The sequence below is a fragment of the Lynx rufus genome, unplaced genomic scaffold, assembly GCF_022079265.1.
Source record: "Lynx rufus isolate CCGP_SWC_20201006 ecotype Redwood Valley unplaced genomic scaffold, mLynRuf1.p SCAF_7, whole genome shotgun sequence".
NCBI classification, from domain to species: Eukaryota; Metazoa; Chordata; class Mammalia; order Carnivora; family Felidae; genus Lynx; species Lynx rufus.
In genome coordinates this window covers 18638894-18665274 of record NW_025814889.1, presented here as the reverse complement: position 1 = coordinate 18665274, position 26381 = coordinate 18638894, and the positions used below count along the sequence as shown (strand labels likewise).

Below are 26381 nucleotides of genomic sequence, written 5' to 3'. Positions count from 1 at the left end.
GTGGCCCTATGTTAATGCAGGGGTGGGGGTACTGGGGGGGGTGGGGGGTAGGACGGGAGTGAGATATGGCTCCTGCCAGGTCCTTTGTTCCTGGAGAAGTTCCCCAGTGATTTCTGTCCCTCCTGGATACACTCTGAGATTAGTAAAGAACTCTCCTTCCCATAGGCTCCACGTGTCTTTCAAACTGCTGTTTCTATGCTGTATCTCAGGGGAGCTATTTGTTGTGCTGTTTGTTAAGTGCCAGGACTCAGTTTCTTCTCACCCATTCACTGGCTCTCCCCCAAAGCTGACCCTGCTGATTTTTTTTTTTAATTCCAGGTTTTTAAGTCCTGCTGGTTGTAAGAATTTATGAAATTGAGCCCCTCTGCTTTTCAAAGTCAAATGCTATGGGGATTCATCTTCCCCATGAGGGCTCCCTGGTATGGGTTTTTTTTTTTCTCTCCCCTCTCAATGCCATGGTGTCCCTTCCTGCCCTCAGATAGTCCTGGGAGTCCATTTAATTCCTGACTGCTACTCTGCCCTTCATACCCTCTCTGATGGAGGTCTCTTCCCCTGCATTTAGTTGTGGAGTTTATTCTGCTAGTCTTTGGGTCATTTTCTGGGTTATTTACACTCATGTCAGTGTTACCTAGTTGTATCCAGAGGTGAGCCTTGAGTCCTCCCATTCTGCCATCTCCCCGGAAGTCTCTGGCAGGATGATCTTTTAAATACAGTTACAAAAGTGCCTACCAAAAATTAACATTGTTTGGCTAATTATCAAGGCACTTCTAATATAGAAAAATATTGTAGATTCATAGTAAAGAATTGATAATATGTAGTTTTCAAAGAGTAACACGCGAAAAAAAAATAAGGCTAACTTGGTGAATTCTTTAAAAGATACATTCAGTTATTCACCTATCCTGTATTCTAATATCATATTCTATTTCTTTTTAATAATTTCTTTTTCTGAAATGATAGGGATTTTAGATAACATAGATTTTTAAGTGCCATTACTTATCAAATGAAAACACTGTGTCCCTTTTTTTCCATTTTGATTTTATGATGATACCCAAACTTTAGAGGTCACGGCCACAGTGTTTTTTTAAGTCTTCCCCTTTTAAGGTGTATTAGAATATCTGCAATCAAAAGTATTGGTCGCAAAATTGCTGATCTAAATAAAGCCTAGAGAATTTCTTATACTCTGACAAAATGTTGTATTCACAAGGTCTCTAGGGAAGTTACAAGGTTTCCATCTTCAAAGTCAAAACTCTCCCTCCCCCAGCCCTGAAAATGGTAATACTACATCTAGCAAATGAGTATGTGCACGTGCTTCCCATTTCTTCTTCTTGGGACAGGGCTCTGAGGAACTCCTAAGGTCATGATGGCTGCCCATGAGTGCTAACGGGCTACTGTACAGGCGCAGAGAGCTGTGGCCAGCACTCTAAGCAGGGGTGCAGGGGCGTTGATGTTTGTTTGCATGTTTCTGATCTTCTAATCCTTATTCCAAGAAGCAGCTTCTTGGTCCCTTGGGGATCAAGCTATCCGTAGAACAAATAATGCCCACGGAGTACATTAGGCCCCAAAGAAATACAAGCTATTTCACATAGTTTTTAAAGACTTCTGGGCTCTGACTTCAGCCACAGGCTCCCTTCTTCTTGTGCTACTTTCTCTGTCCACCCACCTTGGCATCTTGGCCTTTCCTCAGTTCCTGGAATCTGTCTACCTTCTCCATGTTCGCTGCCTTCTCGAAATACTGTGTTTCCTACCCTGAATGTTCCATCCTGCGAGCTCCACCATTAATGTCGCAACATAAATTTCACCTCTTTGGAGATGTTTTCCCCAAATATCTTATGTTAGAAGGCCTTCACTCCCATCTAATAACCCTTATCTCTGCATACACTTACTCCTTCAAATTTATGATTCTAGAGTTATTTATTACTTTATTTCTATCTACCCCACTAGGTTTTAAGCTGTAAAAGGTCATGGTCCATATCTGCTTTATTTACTAAAAAAATCATATCACTGATTAAATATTTTAAAAAATATTTTAAAAAACGGATGGATGAAATCTAGGAACCTTATTTTTTATCTTGTATTCTGAAACATCAATTAACAAATAAATTTATATAGTATAAATACATTTATACGGCTTACTCAATATTGATTTGAGGAATCTTTGCTAGTCCACTACTCGATACACAACAGTTCCGTGATGAATTTTTACTGAGTACAATTGTGATTTCAGCATTTTAACAATACATCAAATAAATAAAATGTGGCCACAGTAGAAAGATCTAAATGGTTGAGGTCTGCAGGTCAAGTCACATGAGAAATGAATGGGGAAGAGAACCCTGGATAACAAAAAACTGGCCTTACTGCATGCAGAAGTCAGAATGAAGATACATGAATGAATATTCTGGGAACGAAACAGTTGGCTAAGGATGAAAAAAACACTATGAGAAATTAAGATGTTAAAAATAAAATTTTTTCTCTTAAGACAGGGTCAAATTCCCATTGGAAGACTTTGAGCAAGGGCTGTTAGGAATACCATAGATAAGATTCATGTATTTGGAAAAGAAATGCATTTTATAATATCTCAGATTATTTGAATTATCTTTAGCTATATTTAAACTATGATTAGTTTAGCTATATTAAAAAAAAACAAAAAACAAAAAAACTTCCGAAGTAACTGGTGACTAAATAAACAATTTGCTATTTAGATAGGAAATAACCTGAAATCAATCTGAACTTTATAAAAAAAACTCTGGATTTTCTTCTTTTGTACTCACCGTCTTTCCAGTATACATTCTATCTCTGGCTTGTACTCATTTATTTAGGTCAAAACTCTTAGGCCACTATTTACCTTATGCAACATCTTATTCTAATTAAGGTTATCTGGGGTGCAAGAAAAAAAAGCATCATTAACTGAGGTTTAATTTTCTTAACAGGCATTGATGTTTACTGAAGGATGTGTGCAGTTGTGAGCGGTTCTGTCCACGCATGGAAAATGTGGGAGAGAGGTAAAGAATTTAGCCATACAATTCCATTTCTGAAATACTATAGCCAAAACTTTCAGGTCATTAAGAAAACACTGTTTAGAAACCATAGACCATAAGCAGAGAGACGCATACAAAAAAGTGGTTGAGGAATCACTCAAGTGCCACAAAGAGGGAGTCCATATGAACGAAGAAGACAAAGGTTAGTTTCGTAAGTTGAAATGGCTACTCTTCTTCAAGAGAGAAACTATCACAAATTCACTGACAAATGTGTCTATGAGGAAACGCGTGGAAAGAGGATGTGACATGAGATGTGCTATGAGGATCCATGCAGCCAGTCACATGAATGAGGATTAGGATTCTTCTTAACAGGGTAGCCTAGTTCGGATCAGGAGGTCAGGTGTTCAATATTGGAAACTTCATGAGGAGGTCTTACAGAAAGTGTCATGTAATCTGGTACCTCTCCATGTACACTAGGTGTCTTTGTCCATTTGGGCTGCCATAACTAAATAGCATAGACTGCATGGCTTGAATCACAGCTCTAGAGGCTGGAAATCTGAGGTCAGGGCGCCAGCATAATCACGTTCTGATGAGACCCCTCTCCCTGGTTTGCCAACAGCCACCTTCTCACTGAGTCCTCATATAGCCTTTCCTCGGTGTGTGTACAAGGAGAAAGAGTGTGCACGCTCTCTCTCTTTTCTTATAAGGTCGACAATCCTATAAGATTAAGACCTCACCCTCATTTAAACTTAATTATCTCCATCAAGGCCCCATCTCCAAACACAGTCACGTTGGGAGTTAGGGCTTCAACAGGGCGGCACAATTCAGTCCACAGCACTAAGTATCAGGTATCAGGAACTGAGAGAGCGAGCTGCAGCGTGGTGGAGGACTGGGCTGGGTGGCCTCAGGAGCCAGAAACGGGAGAGAGGGGTCCTTATCCTGACTCTGCCAACAATCGAGGCTGCACCCAGTTACTTCATCATACCTTTGAAGCAAATATTTTGTTTATATATATAGGAACTGCTATAAAATTAAAAAGAGACACAAGGTTCTCAGACTAAAAGTTTGCTCTTCAAACAGTTATTTGGTTGAGTTTCATTCTTTTTTTTTTTTTCCTTCCAAATCTATGTGAAAATTAGGAACGTTTATGGCTACTGTGTATGTATATAAATATATATTATATATAATAAATATATAATAAATATATAATATATGTTTATGTCTACTGTGTATGTATACATATTATGTATATATTATATTATATATATTATATATATTATATATTTATTATATCTATATCTATTTATTATATAATATATAATGTTTGTGGCTACTGTGTATGTATATACATATGTGTATATATATGTATATGTATATATGTATATATATATATGTATATATATACACATACACAGTAGCCATAAACATTACACAGTATGTATATGTATACACAGTAGCCATAAACACTCCTAATTTTCACACACACACACACATATATATATATATATGTATACATACACAAATATATATATACACAAACACATACTCATTACTATTGAATACATGGTGATCATAGGATCACACAGTTTAGCCCATTTGTTATTTATTGTTTTTAGTAAGCTGGTTAGACACAGACCAGACCACACTTCTGTCTTATTAAAAGTTGAATCTTTTGCCAGTGTCTTAAATCACTTTGATTTTCTAAATTTCTTTTGCCGGTAAGTCTAAAGTGTTTCAGTCCTTAACTAACTAAAATTTAAATAAAAATTTGGAAGAAAAAAATTGAAATTAAAAAAAAATGTGTCAGTCTTCCAAGAGAAACAACCACAAAATAATTATCTGAAGAAATGTCGATAGTTTAAAAACAATATTTACATGAAATTAACAGAATATGTAGAAGTTTTTCTCATTATGCCCGAATGCTTTTGAAACATAGAATATTGGATCAACCACAAATAAGCCAGAGACTTCTCATGACAGCGATTTTGCACACTGTAATATTTTTGAGGAACAAGAAAATAATGTTGGAAACTTCCTTCAAAACAGCCAGTGAAGGCAAGACCTCTAAAACCATCTTCCACTTATTGTTTTCAGGAACTTGTTTCCAATGGAAGCGAGAAGAAGTTGTCCACTTGGATCTTATTTACATAAAGTGAGTATAGAGGAAAAGGAGGACAGAAGATATCTGGAATACATAACCTAGAATCATATTACATCTGACTGAATTCAACTCAACATATCGTATGAGGAAAGGCTATCTCATATCGTATGAGATACACATGAAGGGACCAACGAGGAGCCTCTCAGGGCTTGGAAATAAAATGGCCTTCTGAGAGACCACATGGTAAGTTTGTATCAATTAAGAATCTGATTAGTCATTTGTTTGGGGTATGCCAGCAACAGCATTTGGTGGTCCATTGGATAGATGGGCTCATAGACATATTTATTTTGTCATCACTGTATTAGTCCACAAGGGATTAAGATAAAAAAAATTAAAGAATAGCCAACATTTAAGTGTTTTGATATGTCTTGAGAAACTAAAAGATCGGCCGTCCTGTGCCCATGTTCCAGCATGTCCCCAGTCGGCTGCTGATGGGTAGTAGCTACCTCATCAGCCAGGTGTTCTCGTTCTGGTCTGCCACAGTCCCCATGTCCCACCATTTTCTACATCCAAGAAGAAATTCCCTTGCAATAAATCATGCCACATGTGCCATTGATTTTTTTTTTTAACACTTGGACTATTGCTGGCATGACCCCAAAGACCAGAACTCGCCAATTGAATCTACATCCCATGATTATCTTTAAATATGGGACTGAATTGTCAGAACACTCAGAACCCAAGCAAGGCAATTTTAGTAGAATCGCAGGAAAACAAACTTGGAGTGTGCTAATCAATTAGGAAGTGAAATCTTTACCATATGCAATTCTGTTTGGAGGAAATCTATGGGAACGAAAGGAAGTAATCAAACAAAACCAAATGGTTTATACAGCCATTTTTAACAATGTAATTCGATTACTTCATGTTAGAAGTAGGCAGATATATAATCCATCAGGAAAATGGAAAGAGAAATTCCAGATTGATCACATCACAGGGGAACTTGGAAATCTGTCTCTCTTGATTCCCTTCAGGAAGTTAAGACATGGATTGCTCTATGGGGAAATGGGGCCCTGGATGATTCACCAAGGAGTAAGTGGGTACACAACCCGGGAGGGTCCAGTGTTTTCATGAACCTTATCCCCCTTTTTTCTCCTTAGATGCCCATGGCCTCTGCCTACCTGGAAGCACTATTGATGCCTGCTGTCAACTGAAAAAGTCCTATTTGCACTCAGGGTGGGTAGATTCACAGCGTGGCTTCAGGTTTTCTAACGTCAGTGGTCTGGACAGAAAGCAGTAAAGTGCATTTCTATTCTCTGTCTCTGCCTCTCTGTCTCTGTATTCAGGAATGGGTGCTTTTGCAGCATTTCAGTTTGTGGTTGTCTGAGAGAGGAAGCGGAGAGAAAGGCAGTAAGGTGGATAGAAACAGCCACATTAGAAGCAAAATGACTGGAGAAGGAGCAGAAGCTGCAGAGGCTTGTTAAAGCCCAGAGGATACTTTTTCTGCAAGGAAACCCTTGCGCCTTGGCAAACCACTGTGGCGTCATTTGCTCCACTCCAGAACTCTGTAGGGAGTGACACTGCTAACACGAGCACTGCTGTCTCCTATTATGATTTTGTCTGCGGACAGACTCACATCTGTAATTCCTCAAAAATACAGGTTCAGGGATGAGGGAGAACATTTGCATAGGAAGTAGCATGAGCTTCTATCAGGGACTCCAGTGGAAACAAGCACCATTTCCAGATAGGTGACGAAGGATGTGTCCCTGTGCCTATGCCTGTGCCTGGGGGAAAAGGGGTTCCTCACCACGGCCATGGGATATATACTTTCTCTGCACCTCTTTAACCACCTTTCTTTCCTTTGTTCTTCATCTCTTCTTCTGTAGAAGAAAAATGGCACTCAGACCATTTCGGTGCAAAAACAAATTTACTGCCGTACAAAGAATCCCAGTGGACAAACTATAATTGCACACCCCACTTCACTACTCATTTTATTGTGCAGATGGCCAACACAAATATCTGGTAATCTACTAGCTGGTAATCTAGTTCTAGCCCCTGTCACATTCTGTCTTGCTTATGGTCCAAGCCTCAAGTGAGTCTTGGTTTTCTTGGGTCAAAAAGGAAGTACAATCTTTCCATCTTCTCTGGATTTTATGTTTAACCCTCACTTAAATACCACTCTTCCTGCATCCAAAAAAAATCGGCTTCAGATCAATGAATGCTTTATGAACATCAGAACAAGATTCAGCATTGTCTCATCTGCTACAGAGGTTGTCATCTGAGGTAGGCTTCTCTAGTCTGAGTCTTTTGAAATAGTCTGGTCATTTCATGCCTTTAGGGTTTGGAAAAATATCCACAGAGTTCCATTTGCCAAACCTTGCTTTAAATAGAGAGGCCTTTGCACTTATTCTAGAAGAAAATTTACTTTATACCTCTCCCATGGCCTTGCAGGAATGGAGACATGGGAGGATGGATTTAGGCTACACAAGCTGTTAGCAGTATGTGAGTTTCTAGTCAAGAGAAATACTTGGTTGAGATGGCAACTTTGCCACTAAGGAAGAAGAGGGACCCAGTGATTGAAACAAACCAAGGAACAAGCCTCATAACGTCTACGTGCATGTGCTGAGAGGGGTCCATGAGGAAAGAAATGGAGAGTCCCATTTGAGCTGCCCCATTATCTTAAGCCTACCATCATATCTCCTTTCCATTTTTCATAATTTCTGATCCCCATTATTTAGAAAAACTCATTATGCTTTGATTTCTTCTACTGTTTCCCCTAATCTTCCAAGGCATAATCTAAAGATTGTTTTTAGGGATGCAGGAGTGGCTCAGTCAGATAAGCACCCAACTCTTGATCCGGTTCAGGTCATGAACGCATGGCTTGTGAGTTCAAGCCCCTCATCAGGCTCTGCACTGATAGCATGGAACCTGCTTGGGATTCTCTCTCCCTCTCTCTCTGCCCCTCCCCAGCTCATTCTCTAAACAAACAAACAAACAAACAAACAAACATTTAAAAAATAAAGAGCATATTTAAAGTATTCACTGAAGCAAAAGGGAATGTTGGCCAGTCCTCCAGGTAGCTGTTTAATTTTTATTGTGACCACGAAAAAACATGCTAGCTGTATTGCTCCGGAAAATAAGACAATTAAAGTATATAAGTGTAAGGTAGAAGGGAGCTATTCAAGCCACCCTTCATTTTCCCCCACAGAGGGTGACTTTTACTTACCATGATTAGGAGTGATGTGCATACACATATGTCTACATGCACATACACACAAACATGCATAGATAACACAAATAACATACATTTACAAATTACCAAAAGGTCTACTTATAAGCTTTTAAAAAATCTCCACTGTATAGCAACCTTGCCTACACGTACGGAATTTTAAAACTACTACCTACGGTGTCAAATTCTTCAATTTTAATTTCGCAACTGCAGATCAAAGACAATGATACATTGGTGTAGTGGCTATTGAGCAGACAGAAGATCACGAAGTAGAAAGCACTGCTAGAATAAAAAGGAACAAAGTGAGAAAATTAATGTTTGTCCCAGATTTTGCTTCCATGCTGTCAACTTACTCGTTGCTTTGTTTCAGGGACTGTTTCAAAGCAGGAAATCATTTCCTCTTCCTAGATTCTTTATGACCAACATTTAAGAAGTCAATAGGAAATCAGGAAGGACAGTCCCACAGTCATTTACCATTTACTCTAATTTGTATTCACAAGTGTTCACTAACTTAAAAAAATAATTACCTTTGAAGTTGGTTAAACATTTTTCTTAAGAACATAAAAATGCAGAATTTTTTTTCTTTTGTCCTTTTATGCAAATGGCTTTGGTTGTATGAAGAATATATCACATTCTTTCTTTTAATAACAAAGTAATAAATACACCTTAACAAGGCAAAATTGAAAAAAAAATCCTTCAAATGGCAGTTGTGATTGTTCAGCGACAAAAAAAAATGCTTAAACAATGCATGTCAAATACGTTCTACATCTGCTCAGACCAAGCAAACCTACTCAATGAGGCAAAATAACGTTTTGACCATCATGGCAAAAGTGATACTGATTTCCAGTTCAGTTCAGTTCTTTTAACTTTTTTAATGTTTTTATTTACTTTTGAGAGACAGAGAGAGACAGAGCACGAGTGGGGAAGGGGCAGAGAGAGAGAGAGAGGCACAGAATCCAAAGTACGCTCCCGGCTCTGAGCTGTCAGCATTGAGCCCGATGTGGGGCTGGAACCCACAAACTGCAAGATCATGGCCTGAGCCAAAGTTGGATGCTTAACCCACTGAGCCACCGAGGCACCCCTCCAGTTCAGTTCTTTGTGGACCAATGAATACCTGAACTGTAGTTGTCTTAAGTCATCCATAAGCTGACTCCTGTTGGATGGGCTGTTGGCAGGAGGGAAGGGAGGGCTTTTGAATGTATTGATTATTTTCTTAGGTTTCAAGCAAAAACACTATTTTCCACAAGGTTTTTGAGGACCAGTGTATATACAAAGCTTTGTCTAAATATTTTGTGAGAAAAATTTCTAATGGGAATTATTATTTTGATCTGGCACATTTCTTTTTTTTTTAAATGTTTTTATTAATTTTTGAGACAGAGAGAGACAGAGCATGAGCAGGGCAGGGGCAGAGAGAGAAGGAGATATAGAATCTGAGGCAGGCTCCAGGCTCTGAGCTGTCAGTACAGAGCCCGACGCAGGGCTTGAACCCACGGACTGTGAGATCATGACCTGAGCTGAAATCGGATGCTTAACCGACTGAGCCACCCAGGCGCCCCTGATCTGGCACATTTCTAAACATATTCATAAAGTTGTTTTCTTATTCTTTGGATTGCATTTTTCCTATTTGAATAGGACACTCTTCTATTCTGGTAAAGATTAATCCCATTCACTTGTAAAAATAATAAAGAGATATCTTACTACTCAATGGACAGAGAAAGACCACAAGTCATTCTTTGTTCCATTGGTATTTAAGAAAGAGAAAATAATTGCTACTAATTCATTGTTAAGATAAGAGATTGTTGGGGCACCTGGGTGGCGCAGTCGGTTAAGCGTCCGACTTCAGCCAGGTCACCATCTCGTGGTCCGTGAGTTCGAGCCCCGCGTCAGGCTCTGGGCTGATGGCTCAGAGCCTGGAGCCTGTTTCCGATTCTGTGTCTCCCTCTCTCTCTGCCCCTCCCCCGTTCATGCTCTGTCTCTCTCTGTCCCAAAAATAAATAAACGTTGAAAAAAAAATTAAAAAAAAAAAAAAGATAAGAGATTGTTGTATAATACTTTTTATAATGGACAGATTCACTGTTTTTTTAAGTTCTTTTTTTTAAGTGTTTATTCATTTTTGAGAGAGTGGGGGATGGGTAGAGAGAGAGGGGGACAGAGGATCCAAAGCAGGCTCTGTGCTGACTCAAACTCACGAACCATGAGATCATGACCTGAGCCGAAGTCGGACGCTCAACCAACTGAGCCATCCAGGTGTCCCCTGTTTTTTAAGTTCTTTGGGAAGATTTGTTAATGTTCTTTGTAAAAATTTTCAGAACATGAAATTAAAAAAAAATATTTTAGTGTTGTATGGAAACCAATCCGACAATAAACTTCATATATTGAAAAAAAATAAAAATAAATAAATTAAAAAAAATAAAAATGTGAACTGTAAAAAAAATATTTTATTTTTAAGTAATCTCTACCCCTAACATGGGGCTCAAACCCACAACCCCGAGATCAAGAGTTGTATGCTCTACTGACTGAGCCAGCCAGGTGGCCCCAGAACATGAAATTTTAAACAATACTTTGCTCTATGCTATTTTTAAGTGACAGAACAAATAAAAATTTGCATTCAAATACGAACACTGTGCAGAGTCTAACCTAGAATATCAGAAACTAAAATGTTATTAGAGAACTCTGATAATCACAAATCATTGCATTCATCTTTGAAAATTATAAAATTTTCCAGGCTAGAATTCATGAAACCCTAAAAATTTAGGAAGCGTTACTAGCATTACATTTTCTAGGCAGAAAATCCCATCACCAGATGAGATGCTTTTAGTTTTGGAAGTACCTAAAAGACCCCCTTAATGAAAGATGCTGTGACTAAGTGAATTTTTAACTTAAACATACAGAATCTTACTTTGCAAGTTTTTCTTTCAAATCCTGTTGGTCCCAAATGGGATCAGTACTGAGAATCCAAAATAATGGAAATAGATAGATAGATAGATAGATAGATAGATAGATTGTCTAAAAGGTGAATGTTAGTGTTTCCCCTAGCTTTGCTTTTTTAGCTGGGGATTGGGTAAATACATGACGTTTACAAAAGAGCTAGAAATTACTTCTAAAAGAGAAATAATTTCAGCAGTGTTTAATCCATTCATTCAATTTAGTGCCATGGATTCCAAACTATTATTTCAATTTAAGAGCTCAGGCTTGAAATACCATATAGAAAATAGCTCAAACCAACTGTTCCCAAGGGCTTTGTTTCCTCTCTTGTTTCTAGGCAGATCCAGACATCTATGCATCGCTGGGGCATGAACAGAAAGGTTTTCTTTCAGGGATACACAAAAAGAAAATTAAAGCAGCCTCTTTTCATTCTGAATGCTAACCACCCTTTCTTAAAAGGACCTTCATATATTTGATGCATTCCTTAATAGAGTATAGAGTGCCACATTAGCAAATTTCTTTATGACAAATGCAAAAAGCAATGAATATGAATATACACAGGCATGCTTTGTTAAAAAGAGGCCCTTCTCTGTCTTAAAACTACTTCAGAAATGCAAGGTGAAGTAAAAGTCTCTTGAATACTTAGCAAAGTGTATTATACATTATTGCTAAAAAATAAAAAAAAATACAAGTTTTCATACCCTAAGTTGTAATAGTCAGAAAATTTTTAAGTGTCTCCCATATTTGTTCTTTTTTTATATTTTAGAGAAAGAAAGTATGAGCAGGGGAGAGGGGCTGAGGGAGAGAGAGAATCTTAAGCAAGCTCCAAGCTCAGTGCAGAGCTTGATGCAGGGCTTGATTCCACTCTGGGATCATGACCTGAGCTGAAATCAAGAGTCAGACACTCAACCAACTAAGCCAGCCAGGTGCCCCAGTGTCTCCTATATTTGCAATGGTTGATTATATGTAATGTTTATACGTAACACTGTTTCCATCTGAGTCACAATATTTGGCAAAGACCCATGAGATATCTTTGACAAAGGTCCACCGAAACTTACGGGTATCACATAAAGTTACAGAAGGTCATTGTTTACCCAAGACCTACAGTCTTTATTTTTCCAATGCATTGGTGCTACATTGTAAAGTGCATATTAATTTGTCAGGTAAAATAAATGCCAAAGACTTGGTGTGATTTAGTGTATATAACTGGTATTAGTATTTCTAAAAATTAAGTAAGTTTCCATCACAGAGGCTGGCAGATTCATTAAGCTACATGTCTTCCTGGGAAGAAGCAGTGGCCCCAGTACTTCCCCAGATGTAGTCATAGAAAATCATGTTGTTGACATGCCTGTGCCAACTTGGACCTATTTAATCTTTGAGATACAATCACTTTATTATTGTTTCTGATTCTGAAAAAAAATCACAGAAAAAAAACTAGTCCTTAAGACATAATCCATTAATATAAAATGGGACTGTCCAGTGAGTGACCCCAGAAGTTGTCTCTTTGTTGCCCAGAAGCTACATAGCTGAGGAGACAGGCTATACGCCCTGCAAGGAGATGGGCTCAACCTGAACTCGATCCTCCACTGCACCTGGCAACCCCAGCCTGGGTCCTGGCTCTTCCTAAATAGCTGGCAGGTAAGCCAGGACTGCTTGTGCTTGAGCTTTGAGTATTTATTTCCTCTGTGCAATGCCCTCTCATGCTTGTCCAATAAAGAGGAAAAGCAAATGGGACCCAGCCCTGCCTGGAGCACTGTCCCACGGTGGGATACTTCTCCATGGGCTGCCCAGAGAACAGGGGACTCACGCATCTGTTGGCTTTGCTGATCCTGACTTCCAGCCCATACTTAGTGGTCACTGGCTCCTTCACCTTGAGCCCTTTGCTCAACATGTAAAGACTGGACACATTCCGGACTACCAAAACAATTCATCTGTTTTTTCAGCATGATTTTTAAAAGTCAATCTGGATAAAGATCTAGACCTATGACATTAAGCAATACTATGATTTTTGATGTTGAAATAATAATTTTCACAAAAGTGTATTTTAAACGTCCCATGGGAAGTTCTTCTGGATAAAGAGGAAAAATATGATTGCAAGATGATATAATAAAATTTCAACTGCTAAACAGTTACCTGGTGTTCCCTCTGTTAGGAGTCTCCCCTTACTGCCCTAGATAATACAAAGAAAGGCAGAAGACATGGCAGATATTCTCATGAATAGAAAATGAGGTAGGAAAAACTGCAATATTTTTTTTAGTTAACCTAAGGGGTTTGGCGGAGGGGAGGGTAAGTATGGTATTTTTCTTTGTAAATGAAGATCACAAGAATATTATTCACTCTAAAACATAATTCTTGTTCTGAAAATAAATTATATGACTACCACACTTAATAATTTTACAATCTGTGTGTATCACTCCCAAGACTATTTCCATGCCATGACTGCAAATAAACTCAATTAGCTAACAGTGAAGCATCATGGAGATAATTCAGTTACTCCTTATGGAGCTCTTTGAAGGACAGCTATGGCTCTTTTTTCATTCTTGTTTCGATAAAGAGCTGGCATGTCATGCTAAGAATAATCTATAATTGAGCGAGATCTATGATGCTATATTTTAATCCTCATCATCTTTTAAGAGGATGAGCGATAATTGCAGGTGAATTCTGCCTGATCTACTATTTCCAGTGCATGTTCTTCTTGGAAGACTAAAAATCCTTGTCAATATTCCAGAAGAAACCGAATGGGATTAAATCAGAAGTTTATAGCTAGGTGTTTGTGCCTATTACCAAAACAGAAGGAATTAAAATAGATTTTGTTGTCAGTTAGCATACAACCTTTGGCAACATAGAGTTGAAGACCTGAGGCCAATTCCAGCCCAAAGGAGGGGGGTGGTGGCAAGGGTGTAACAGGTCACCCTCAGGGAAGGGAATGACAGGGATCCACAACTGACTCTCAGAGTCAAGGGAGTACCAGAAGGTGGGGCAAGGCTTTGGTCACAGTGGTTAATGATTAGAAGAAATCTAAGTATTTCTGAAATTCTTACCTTCACCCATAACTCTCCTCTAATGGCTGTCTCATCTTACCTCGCAACAATTCTCATCTAGATGTAATTCATCTTTCCACCCCTCAGATTTGGGCTTTTGGATGCAGTTCCTTGGCATAGTGTTATGGACTGAACATTTGTGTCCTCCCCGCCCCCCAAATTCATATGTTAATAGCCAATCCCCAATGTGATGGCATGAAGAGGGGTGGCCTTTGGGGCGTGATTAGATCGTTAAGGTGGAGTTCTCGTGAATGGAGATTAGGGCCCTTATAAAAGAGACCCCAGAGAGCTTTCTAACCCCATCAGCCATGTGAGGACAGTGCAGAAAGAGAGCTCTCTATGAACGAGGAAGTGGGCTCTCATCAGACCTGCCAGCAACTTGATTTTGGACTTTCCAGACTGCAGAACTGTGAGAAATGAATGTTCGTTGTTTAAGCTGCCCAGTCTGTGGTAGTTGTGCTCTAGCGGCCTGCACAGATTAAGACACACAGTCTAAAAGGGAGTTTAGATCCTTGCCCCTGCCTATCCGTGCAAAACTCTGTCTAGAAATATCTTGATACTTGGCTACTGTCTAACTCTCTCTTCCTCACATGGTTCGGATGTCACCTTGTCTTTACATTAATCCCGACTCTCTACGGAATAAGGGTCTCCCTCTGGGTGCTGATTAACTTATTCAGTACTTCTCCTTTTCAATCACACACCCTCACAATGCTTTCTTTCTCATTTCCTGAGGAACCAAATCTGACACCGACAGGGCACTTGGAAAATTTCAATTCACTCGTGAGTCAAATAAGTGTGCTTCTCCAGGATTAATCTTAGTACTTCCTTCACACAGCTTTCTGATTCTACAACCACATACTGAAGCCTCTGGAAGTTCAGACCTCCTAAAATGGAAATGCCTCATTAAAAAAAAATCTACAACAGCTTTTCACATCCATAATAAATATAGTAGCATAGCTATTCAATCTCAGGTGGCACTTTTCTTTCTTTTGGAAAATGTCACAAATCTGCACTATCACATTCTTCACATGTATAAGTATTTATTATCTTCTCTGAGTTCACTGAGTGGAAAGCGGCCCGAGGAAAGAATGAGCATGGCAGTATTCTGCAAATTTTCATTATTCTATTTCTGTGAAATGGGATGATGTGTCTTATTATTACCCTATATTTATATTCATTATTGTGATTGCCAGGCCTCTGAAATGGAGGCAGCTTACTTAGACTTGAGACACACAAGCAGTAAGATTTTCATTATCCAAGAATATTCTGATGTATTCTCTGTGTTGCACAGATACCAGGAAGATTCTGCCCACATGGGGCATTACAGAATTTGCCTGTTTCTATGTAAAACAATCATCAAAGCAACCCCAAGCAAGATTAAGTACCTGCCAGCAACTTCTTTCCTTTCAAGTAGATTGCTTAGTTATGGACTGCAATAAAATATTAGAACACATATAATAGCCTTGTGTGCAGCAGTTAGCAATTGCTAACTTTTTAGAGAAACCTGTTCTAAAATCGGTAAACGGAAGGTGCAGACACAATTTGACATGTGCTATCGATGAAGATCAGAAAGATTTTCCACATATGCATTTTGGAGAAAAACAGTTGGCCTCTGAGTTTTAGCCATATTCGTCGCACATATTTGCTGACCATTCTCAACTGTACCTTCCTCAGATAGGAGCTTTAATGTGAACAGGGATGATACAACTGCTGGATATGCCTGCAATTTTGAACTTGGTACCAAAAGGAGAAATCCACAAGACATGCTGCTGGTAGGCGGCACAATTTAATCTAAGGCTTTGCAGAACATTTACATCTTCAAAACTAACAGCTAAATCCGCTTTGTGGTCTAACTGTCTGCAGCTCAAAGGGTGGCCTGTGGTCCAGCCACACGCGCAACACCCGAGAGGCAGCGGACTGGCTCACAATTTCTGAGTCGGTTTGGACTGTGGAGTTATAGGATCCATAATTCCTATTTGTAAATATCCCCTTCTTTAAGTCATCCCAGTGCTTGTGAATCAAGGCAAGGAAAAAAAAAATCACACTTGACAACCCTTTCCAGAAACATTTTCATTGTCCCAAGAGAGGGAATATGAAGCTCAAAATACTGCATGTAAATTAGTGATAAAAACTCCATGTGTGGTTCAGGTACAGGGTATTAGAAAAGAATCTGTGTTGGATTTCTTTAAAGGTGAAGAACTATAGATTACCAGCACCATTACAAGGAGTCAGCTGACGAATCTGATCTTCAGGAAGATCAATAATTCTCACTGCTCAGGGCCTCCCCATTCCATAATGCCACTGATGCTTCAAGAGCTCTGTGCCAGCCAAGAGGAAAAACAGCCAGCAACAAGGTGAAGACTTATGTGCTGCTTGTCCGTGCACCTGTCCCTGGGGTCATGGGATTCACTGAATGCTGCTCGAACAAAGTTGAATCATGAACGGAATTCAACCTTACCTGAAAGGCTTGGAAGCCTTATATTCCCAAAGTAATTACAAAAAGTAGCACACGAGCGACTGCTTTTAATACCTACCGATCGTAAGAAGGCATTGTTCTTACCTGGTCACGTGGTCATATGTCCACATGAACAGAGAAAGTACAAGAAGAAAGGTCTTTCATAAATCAACAGTCAGACCAACAGAGGCATTTGCCAACTGTTGAGTTCCTACTCACTCATCGGGAAATATAATCGGTTTCAAAACATCTTTATATCTTCATGGGGGGAATATTAAAAAAAAAAAGAAAGAAAATGATGACAACAACAAGAAATTTCTACTGGAAGAATTCTGTAATTGAGATACTAAGTTTTACAGTCCCTCTATTATCTGCTCTTGTGCAGAGCTAGAAAATATACTGTCACCAAGTTTAAAAAATAGCAGCCTTTGTTTATTTCTGAATGAATCTGTGCCAGAATAGTAAGTATGCTATTGTCTTTTGTTTTTGTCTTTGGTGAAAGTGGGATATCAAGTCTAGACGACGGCAGAAGTGGGGGACATGTGCTCGAATGCCATTCTGGGTGGTTTAAGTCTCACAGGGATACAGATCATTTTAACAGCCACTGCTACAGCCAGGGCTCTGGGACAAAACCATTCAGATTCTTGACATCAACTTTGGAAGCATCTAAAGGGAAAAGCACACGTAGTCTTTCATGCTCATTGCTTGTATTAAGTGACATAAATCAAAATGTTTATTCCTAAGAAAGACCTTGTCATAATGCCCGGCACAGAGTAGCCACTCCACAACCATTTGGTTCCTTTCTTCCTTATTTCTGTTTAACTCAATCAGGCAAAAATATTTTCCCTAAAAGAGACACAACAATGTTCAAAAATGCCATTTCAAGGGCCAGAATAAATAAATTTTGCAGAGAAGTTTCAGATGTAGGCTTTTGTTTCCAGAACTAGAGGTAGTGTGCCAAGGAGTGACTTATGGGACTTGAGTCCCCAATAATCTCCATCATCCCCAGAACCGCATCAGAATAAATAAACCCTTAAAAAATAAAAGCGGTCATCTTGTTATGAAATCTAGCTTCAAGAGAAGTCCCCTCCCAGCCAGACTGAAACCCCCAAATTACTTTCACATCAATATTCGGGTACTGCCATTGTCCAAAATCATGACATAATCAAAGTACCATTTACTTTTCTTCATATTAGAGGAAGCGAAGTCAAGCAGAAACGATAAATCTGGGGAGTTGGGCAGGCCCGGGTTTAAATACCTTTATTCATTAATGGAAGAGCTTAGGAAAAATACCAAACCTAAATCTGAAATTGCCCACATGTAAAAGTCACTGAGATTACCCAGTGAACCTGGAGACACAAATCACACTAGGCTGATGTCAGGACAAGGCAAGATGATATCCATACTGTTTGTGCCTGGCGGACCTTAGCACCGAGTGATTATCCAGCATATACCTCTCTGCACCTGCACTGTCCTGCCTCCTTTTTTTTTTTTTTTTTTTTTTTTTTTTACTGACTCAAAACCATTGACATTATGTGATCTCCCTGTTAAGGCAGAAAAGAGAAAAACTGGCTGAATAACAAAATCATGGGTATAGTAACAATCGGGACTATATTCTGAGGAGTGTTAATACATCCCTGAGCAAAGGGATTTTCGCTTTTACAAATGATTAAGAAGATTCAGCATCCTGCCTAGAGATCACAGAGTTCTAGGAATGCGTGTTCTCCTCTTTGAATCTCAGTAGGCTACCAGTTCTGGACAGAGAGTAAACACCTCTGCTTCTGAGCAACTCTCCTTTCTTTAGGTCGCACCCCAGCTAAAGAGTGCTCAGGGAAGAATTACGTTGCCCTCTGCGAGTTGCTATAACAACACTGTTGCCAAAATAGCAGGCCTCTGCAGGAGTCAGAATAGCCTCTTACAGATATTCTATGACTTCTGCTCCTGGCACATCCTCTGTTGCCTACTGAGGGGCCTGGCTGGGGCAGTCAGGGACCACCAGAGTCACATGCTAGCCAAGGAGATGGAGAGGGGTTTTGAAAATTGCTGGCCTTCTCACATCCACAGAATCCCAACGGCCTGTGCTTCAGATCTTCTGAAGATTCCTTTCGCTATGCAGGAACAAAATGATGCCTTGATAACTATTTGGAGAACTATGTAGTGTCTGTTTCAGGAAGTGGAGTTCTTTTCCTAAATAATGAGTGTTTCAGGGCCGTAAAAAGAATGCTGTTTGGTTCCTAAAAAGTAGGAACTGGTCACCTAGGAGAAAATAGAACTACAACTACAGTTTGAGAGAGCATACACAAACAGACGATGGCCAGACCATGGATGACAACAGAACTCTTACCCCCAACCTCTACAGAAACCAGTCCAGGGAAACAACCTCAGCAGCACTCAGCCCAGAATGATCAGGGCTTGGTGAATAACTGACAGCTTTCCTATCTTTTGTCTCTAGGTCTAACTCAGTAAAACCCAAATACGGTCCCCAAATCGATCGCCCGAGATGCTCTGCTTCTAATTAACCCACCTCCAGCTTCTCCATGCCAACAACTTCCAATCAGAGCATACCTGAAGCCTCCTCTTTTTTTTAAAGGAGAAACTTTCCCACTCCCCTGCCTGCTTTTGAGTCTCTACCAAAGGGAAGTGATGGAAGCTGACTGTCGCTAGGGCAGACTGAATAAATAGCCTCCATTCTTGTTTGGGTGGTTTTTGCTTATTTCCATAAGATTGACCTCTTTGTTTTTGTTAGATCTGGAGGACTAACAGGATCCTATTTTGTGATTTGCAATGCTAAGGACAATAGAAACTTAAACGATGTAATACTACACTTGCGGCCTCTGGGCAACCCTACAGACTACCTAAAATGTACCCTCAGCAAACTTCCGTACTCATCCAACCCAACTCCAACCACCCTCATTCCACTCCATAACTCCAACCATAACAAAGAATTGCTTACAGTCACCGAGTGACCGACCATTCCAGTTCGCCCAGAACTGTCTTGTTTTCAGCACTGAAAGTGCTACGCTCCAGGAAACCCTTAGTCCGGGGTAGAACGGGACGGCTGGTCACTCTATGAGACTCTTCAAGCATGCCCTACTGTTCTAAGACTTAGCCATTGAAAAGGCAATTCACTCTGCCGGGAATCTCCTTTCTTACTCCAGGCAGGGTATCAACCTGGTGAGCTCCTCTCAACTTGCCAAGCCCCTGCCTAAATGCCCTCTCCCAGGCTAAGCCTCTTTGACAGTGGTGCATCCCCCAATCCTAAGCAGGTGATCTCTCCCTCCTCCATGCCATGCTATAGCCTGTATTTTTCTCGTACGTATCACATAGCCTAGAGATGATTTGGTTACACAGTGACTTCCTTGCAGGCAGGGGCTGTATCGTGTTCCTTTGTGCTTCCTCACGGTCATCACCACATCAAGCTAATATTTGTCTGTTTCTAGAGTAAATGAATACATCTGTGACTAAATAAATGGCTTAGCTACGATGTATTTACTTATTTAATATCGTTACAATTATTTATTACTGAATTAGTAAATATCAACTAATTATTTATGGATGAGTTAAACTGATCCTCACAAAAAGTCCCGAAGCTCTGGACTGAGCTGAAGGGCCAGTCTATACATACGTGGGAGTTGGGTGCCTTACAGGAAATACATGCATCGATCCATTTCAGTTGCCCAGATTGGTTACCTACCTCAATCTGGGTGGTGTTGTCCTGCCCATCATCCAGTAGCAGGTCTGTGAAGCCTCTGGGCTCTGGGGAGTCTTGGCCCATGCTTGCTCGGTTCGAGTCTACTGCCTTGAGGGAATCCAAGCTCCTTTTCCACCGGTGGCTGAATGCATGCGTGTCCACATCGACTTCCTGTTCTGTTCGTGGGAAGACCTGAGCAACTTGATATTGCCAATCTGTTTGAACAAGAAATACAATGATGAGTTGCCAGTTGCTATGAGTCATATACATGCTCGCGAACAGAGCAGAAGAATAAGTCTGCTAGTCATGAAAATAGGAAACTAACTCATAACAGCGGAATCTGTTTAATTGTAATATTTTGAGTTGGTATGAACATCTCTGTGTAGAATGCAATTTTAAAACACACCATAAGTCATGACAATGGTTAATGTGCAGACCCAGCAGAGTCCCTAAAACAGACGTGCAGCCCTAAAGCAATGCATTTTATTCCCTTCCCTCCCCACCCTCTGCACACACACGCTTCATAAACATTCTCTAGTTGTCCTGAGAAAATAAGCTACAATCCAAACAAAGGAATGAAACCTGGTGATTCTTGGCACACTTGAAAATAAAAATCAGACGTTATTAACTTGAGAGTTTATATTCCCTTCACACAAGTTTTGCTGGGCAGCAAGGAGACAACAATGTATTTGAATGGGTTAAATAATATATGGAATGACCTTTGTGTAAATGTGCTAACCTGCTTTGTTGCTCACAAGTCAGATTTGGTTCATTGCCCACCTCACTTAATAAGCAACACCCACAGGAGGCATCACAAAGGCTCTTGTTCATTTGTGCTGATCTCACCTTGGACTCTTGTCAGGGTGGTGAAGGATGACAGTGATAGGCACTTAGAGAAATGGATGGGAAGGCAAAGAGACCAAATCACAAAGGTATTTTAAAGCCATCTGCAGGGACTGGCCTTGCTGACCCAGCTCATCCTGCTACTACAGGAGGGAAAATAAGATGTAATCATTACTCCTAGTCTTTCATTTCAGTGGGTCAGCAGGGGAAGGTATATCGCAAGTATGGGAAATTCGGTTTCTGACCAAGAAGAACAGGCTTCTTCTACACAACTATTACCCAAAGATATGAATTGACAGCCTTTATAACTGGCAGGATACAGGTTCAAAAAGGGCTAAGAGAGCAGTGATTTAATTATAGCTGTGATGTTGCCCTCAATATGAGAACATTCCAAGAAACCAAAATGTATTTAATGTGACTTATTACACTACTGTATCAGCTACTTAGAACTCTAATAACTAAGTTAAGGCTACCACTGCTAATCACACACAAATGGTCTAACACATTTCCCTTTCAACTCAGAAAGGTGCTAATAATTCTTCTAGACAGAAAGGATATTCTTTGGTTTCACCGTGAACTTAGAAGATCTCCCACTGCTTGATGCTTGGGCAGATACAGCCCAGAGAGAAATACCACCGTATTACCACCATAGTGTTGGTAATTTATACTTTTTCATGGGCCCATGCAATATGAGCTTAAAAGAACGGTGAAGACAGAAGTGGCCAAGAGCTCCACATATAGGAACCCAAGAGCTAGAAAAATGGAGCACCATGCACAATTCACAGAATTGTTGTAAGGCTGAAAAATCTCAGGTACACAAAGGGCTGATCATGGGTTCCCCCCCCCACCCCCGCCTGCCAACTCACAGTAAACGTTCAATCACTATGGCTAATGAGTATTGTCATCATCACCATATAAAATGTTTCTTTTTTAACATTGTTGTCCCACTGGCCATTGAACTGTGCTCAATAAAAATGATGATGACTGACTGACTGATGGATAAATGAGCTGTTAACAGTCTCTTTGGAACAAAAATGATTGGACCAGGCAGAATTAAGTAATGGAAGAAATACTGAACAAGGATTCAAAAGACCTGGGGTGGAATTCTTTGTTAGGTTTGCTGGATATGGGGTCCAGCATAATTTACAAAACTCCGTGCTTTGGTTACCCTATATTTTAAATGGGAATGAAACTACCTTACCTGCAAAGGCAGACAGCTTTTCCTGACGATGTGTCAGGCTCTAAGACCTATGGTTCTAGGCAAAGCTACATAAAGCAATTTTATTTGCTTTATTTATATATTCTACCTCATTACCAAAAATATATGAGTCAGCATACAACAAAACTAAGCAATACAGTTTTATAACAACCAGCTAAGACCTGCTGGCCCAACACTTAGGTTAATTTTAGAGATGTGTGTTTGTCTTGCACTAAAGGTGGTGGCTATCTGAATACAAATAATCATATCAGAGCAACTGAAAATCTATACAAGATTCTTGTTAGAATGTCAATCCAGATAAGAAATGTAGTAAATACAATGCAGTTAATGGATTACATGCTCCTGGATATAAAAATGGCTTTTAAAACAATCACACAAAGGGAAGAGCTCCAAGCAGAGGTTTTTCTGTCCTCTAAAATGTAAATCGGGAAGTCTACCTAAAACTTCAAAGAATTAATCTTTATTAAAATCTTCAAAACAGAATTTCAAAACAACTCTTGGTTTCTTTCAAATGGGTGCTACTGTTTGATATTAATTGCTTGATATTTATGTTATCACTACCTTTCCAGAGATTTATAACACAAGACAAAAAATGGTACTTCCCATGATGCCTGGAGTCCAGGAACATCACGCTAGCCCCTGTGATCCTGGCACAGGGCAGTGAGAGACAAAATAACTAACATTGGGGGGCTGTCTGCATAGAAAGTCTCTTTCTCAACTTCCTTGAGCCCCTCTCTCATTTTTCCCTACCTTCTTACCCTAGAGAAAAAATGGAAAGGAACTTCAAAGCTTAGGGGTGATAAAACCCATATTCCCCACTGTTAAATTGACTAAAAGAAAAAGATCATTAGTTCTGTGACTTAACAGCCTTCCCAAGCAAGCCCATACCTAAAAGCCTGTAAAGGCCTCCAGGAAAAGAAATTGAAACCTAAGGACAACCAGTCTCACACAGCCAAGTAGGCTTTTCTGAATCAGGTAAATGCTTAAGCCAATCAAATAGTTTTCTTGCTTTGTGTCTGCCTTTTTCCCCATAAAAGTCTCTCCCCTCTCCTGTCCTCAGAGTGCTCCCATTTCTGGCTCAGTGCTGCCAGACTAGAATTGGTCTTTGCTCAGGTAAACTCTTGAAATTTTTAATATGCCTCAGTTTATCTTTTAACACTACATAAGTTGAAGTTTGGCATGTTTGATTAATATGTCAAATTCTTTTCATAGTGTTTTCATAGTTTCATAAGTAATGCTTCAGAAGGGTTACTGGGGAAGGTAAATTCAACAGACAGGGAGGCCTCCTGTGTAAGACAAACATATATGCTGACTCTAGTACTCACAAAGTAAGTCCTTAGACAGCTGTGGGGTTGTGGTGGGGTTTCCCTCCCCCCCCCAATTGTTAGCGATGTTTTATCATTTTTATTCTCTTGCTTCATGGTCACGTTAACAGCTATTACAGCTGCGGAGTGGTTTGCCTCCATTATGGACACGCTCGCTCCCCCTAGAATTTGCTACCTTCAACTTTGCAAACCTATCACTCAATTACTTGCTAGCTCTCGTATTTACAAAGACTAAACAGGATCTAAGGAAGGCACTGAGGGGTTTTTTTAATAAGAAAATTTGTGAGCTTTAGGGCTTGGCTACTGTGAATTTTCTTTCGGTTGTTATTTTAGACCTAATTCTTTTTCCCTGGTGATGTTATGAATACTAAGAGGAAACATTCCTATATGCTCCTAATTCAGTCCTACATGGTTCATCAAGACTGGAGTATGAAATTGGCTTAGATTTTGATCTCATTTCAGAATTATTTTTTAGACAAGATAAAACAAGTCAAGAATGAATATTTTATAGAAATAAAGACCGAGAAAAATCGGCAAAACCACAGCATGGTCATCTACGTTGTAAATTATTCCTGGGCACTTCATTTGCTTTCAAACTCATAAAAATATTTTAAGTTATTCTTTAAATCATCACCAAAACGAATCATTCAGAAGCAAGATACAGGGATATATGTAATATAATTTTCCCCTTCCCAGCTGTAGTGAAAACAAAAGCATCAGGAGGGATCTCTGAGTAGTCTGCCTCAGCAGATTGTTTGCTTTCTGCCCACTGTATGCTAATGAAGCCACTGATGGAAAACTTCCAAAGATGATTTTCTCCAACATATCTTGCTATAATTGTTAATCACATGGCTCATGGAAATATTAAATATATATAAAGACTCTCTTTTGGATATGAGAGAAAGCTTACAGACATATTTCTGTGTGTGTGTATGTGTGTGTATATATGTATATATATATATAGACAATACATAAATTAATCAACACATTCTTGAGATATTTTATTCAATTAAAATAGCAGATAAACTATCACTGAAGAAGCAACTTCATTACATTCCAAATTAACGTTACTATGAAAGCCAATAATGTCTAGTTAATCCGAGAGTAAAAACAAGAAACTCATGTGTATCCTCCTATCATTCTTTGCAAACCATGTAAGTCCCTTTTGTGCCAGCACATACTGTGAAATAATTTAAAATAAAATAAAAACAAAAGGTAAGAAAACTGTGCTGAGCTGGATATGTTTATATTTAGGTCTCCTCTGAATGATTTTATTAAAATAGCTTACATTTAACCAATAGTTATACTTTGAAAACATCCTTAACCGTATGTTGTATGTCTTGCATACAGATCATATACACAATACATGTCAAATGACCAAGAAGTAACTACATAAATTGACATGCATCTTATGTAACTGAGGTCTGTCTGTGCCTTTTGATAAGCATTTTGATCTACACTTTACAAGTGAACCCCTGTGAATCCTCTGCAGAAACATGAAGACTGTTCACTGCAAACAGATTTGATGACTAGATTCATCTGAAAATAGATAAAATTATCTGGCTGAGGTAGACCCCTTTATATGGCTTTGCATCTCATTTATTGTCGAAGTAAAGAGGAAATTCTATATAAATGGTTATATCCATGGTTATGTCCACTAATGAACCCGTGACATAGTGGATTTGAGGTTTTGACTGACAGCGTTACAGAATAAGACAGCTACAGAAGTGAAAGTGAGAAGTGAAAGCATTCACAATGTTGCAAGATATGTTGAGAGATATTAAAGCATTTGAGTAGCCCCTAGACATCAGAGTCTTTTTAAGCCTCCCACATGATTATTTGAGCCCCCTTGGATGAGAACCACTGCTCCATGCTCTAGTCCCAACATACATGCCTTAGGGTATGTACTCATCACCTCTTGCCTCCAATCTGGTCTTACTGTCTTCAAACTCTTTCTTCTCCAATCTTCTCTATCTGCTACCAGAGGTACCTTTCAAAGTTATTCACTTCTCTCTTTGGCTTAAAACCGCTAATGGCTCATTACCACCCACAAAACTATAAACACTCCATGCTTTTGTTCCAATCACCCTCCCCTCTATTTGCACTCCGCCCCCATCATGCCCTAGGCTCGGACCATGTAGAATTTTTCAACAATCTCTTTACTTGCAAGAAGTATAGTTACCTTTGCATGGAGGAAAACCCCTTTTCATCCCAGACTTTGGGCAATCTCACAATTCCTTGAAGATCCACCTCAAATATTCTCTTGTTAAATGAAGCTTCCCTTGGGGCACCTGTGTGGGTCAGTTGGTTAAGCATCTGACTCTTGATCTCGGCTCAGATCATGATCTCACTGTTGTGAGACTGAGCCCTACATCAGGCTCTGTGCTGAGTGTGGAGACTGCTTGGGATTCTCTCTATCCTTCTCTCTCTCTCCCCTTACCCAGCTTATGTGTGCATGTGCACACTCTAAATAGAGAGAGAGAGAGAGAGAGATAAAAATGAAGCTTCCCTTGACTCCCCCAGGCAGAGTCTTTTTACCTGACTCTTCAAACACAATTTTGCCTATCCCACTTGAATGTATAA

The 26381-nt window shown here is 39.6% G+C and overlaps 1 protein-coding gene across 3 annotated transcripts in view; it reads right to left on the bottom strand.

The window, feature by feature from the left end:
- Positions 1–26381, bottom strand: part of PLXDC2 (plexin domain containing 2) — a 455666-nt gene that overhangs the window by 264316 nt on the left and 164969 nt on the right. For all 3 annotated transcript variants that reach the window (XM_047067158.1, XM_047067160.1, XM_047067159.1), the window contains one exon: positions 20415–20626. In XM_047067158.1, the coding sequence (XP_046923114.1) occupies positions 20415–20626 (212 nt within the window). The remainder of the gene's footprint in view (positions 1–20414; positions 20627–26381) is intronic.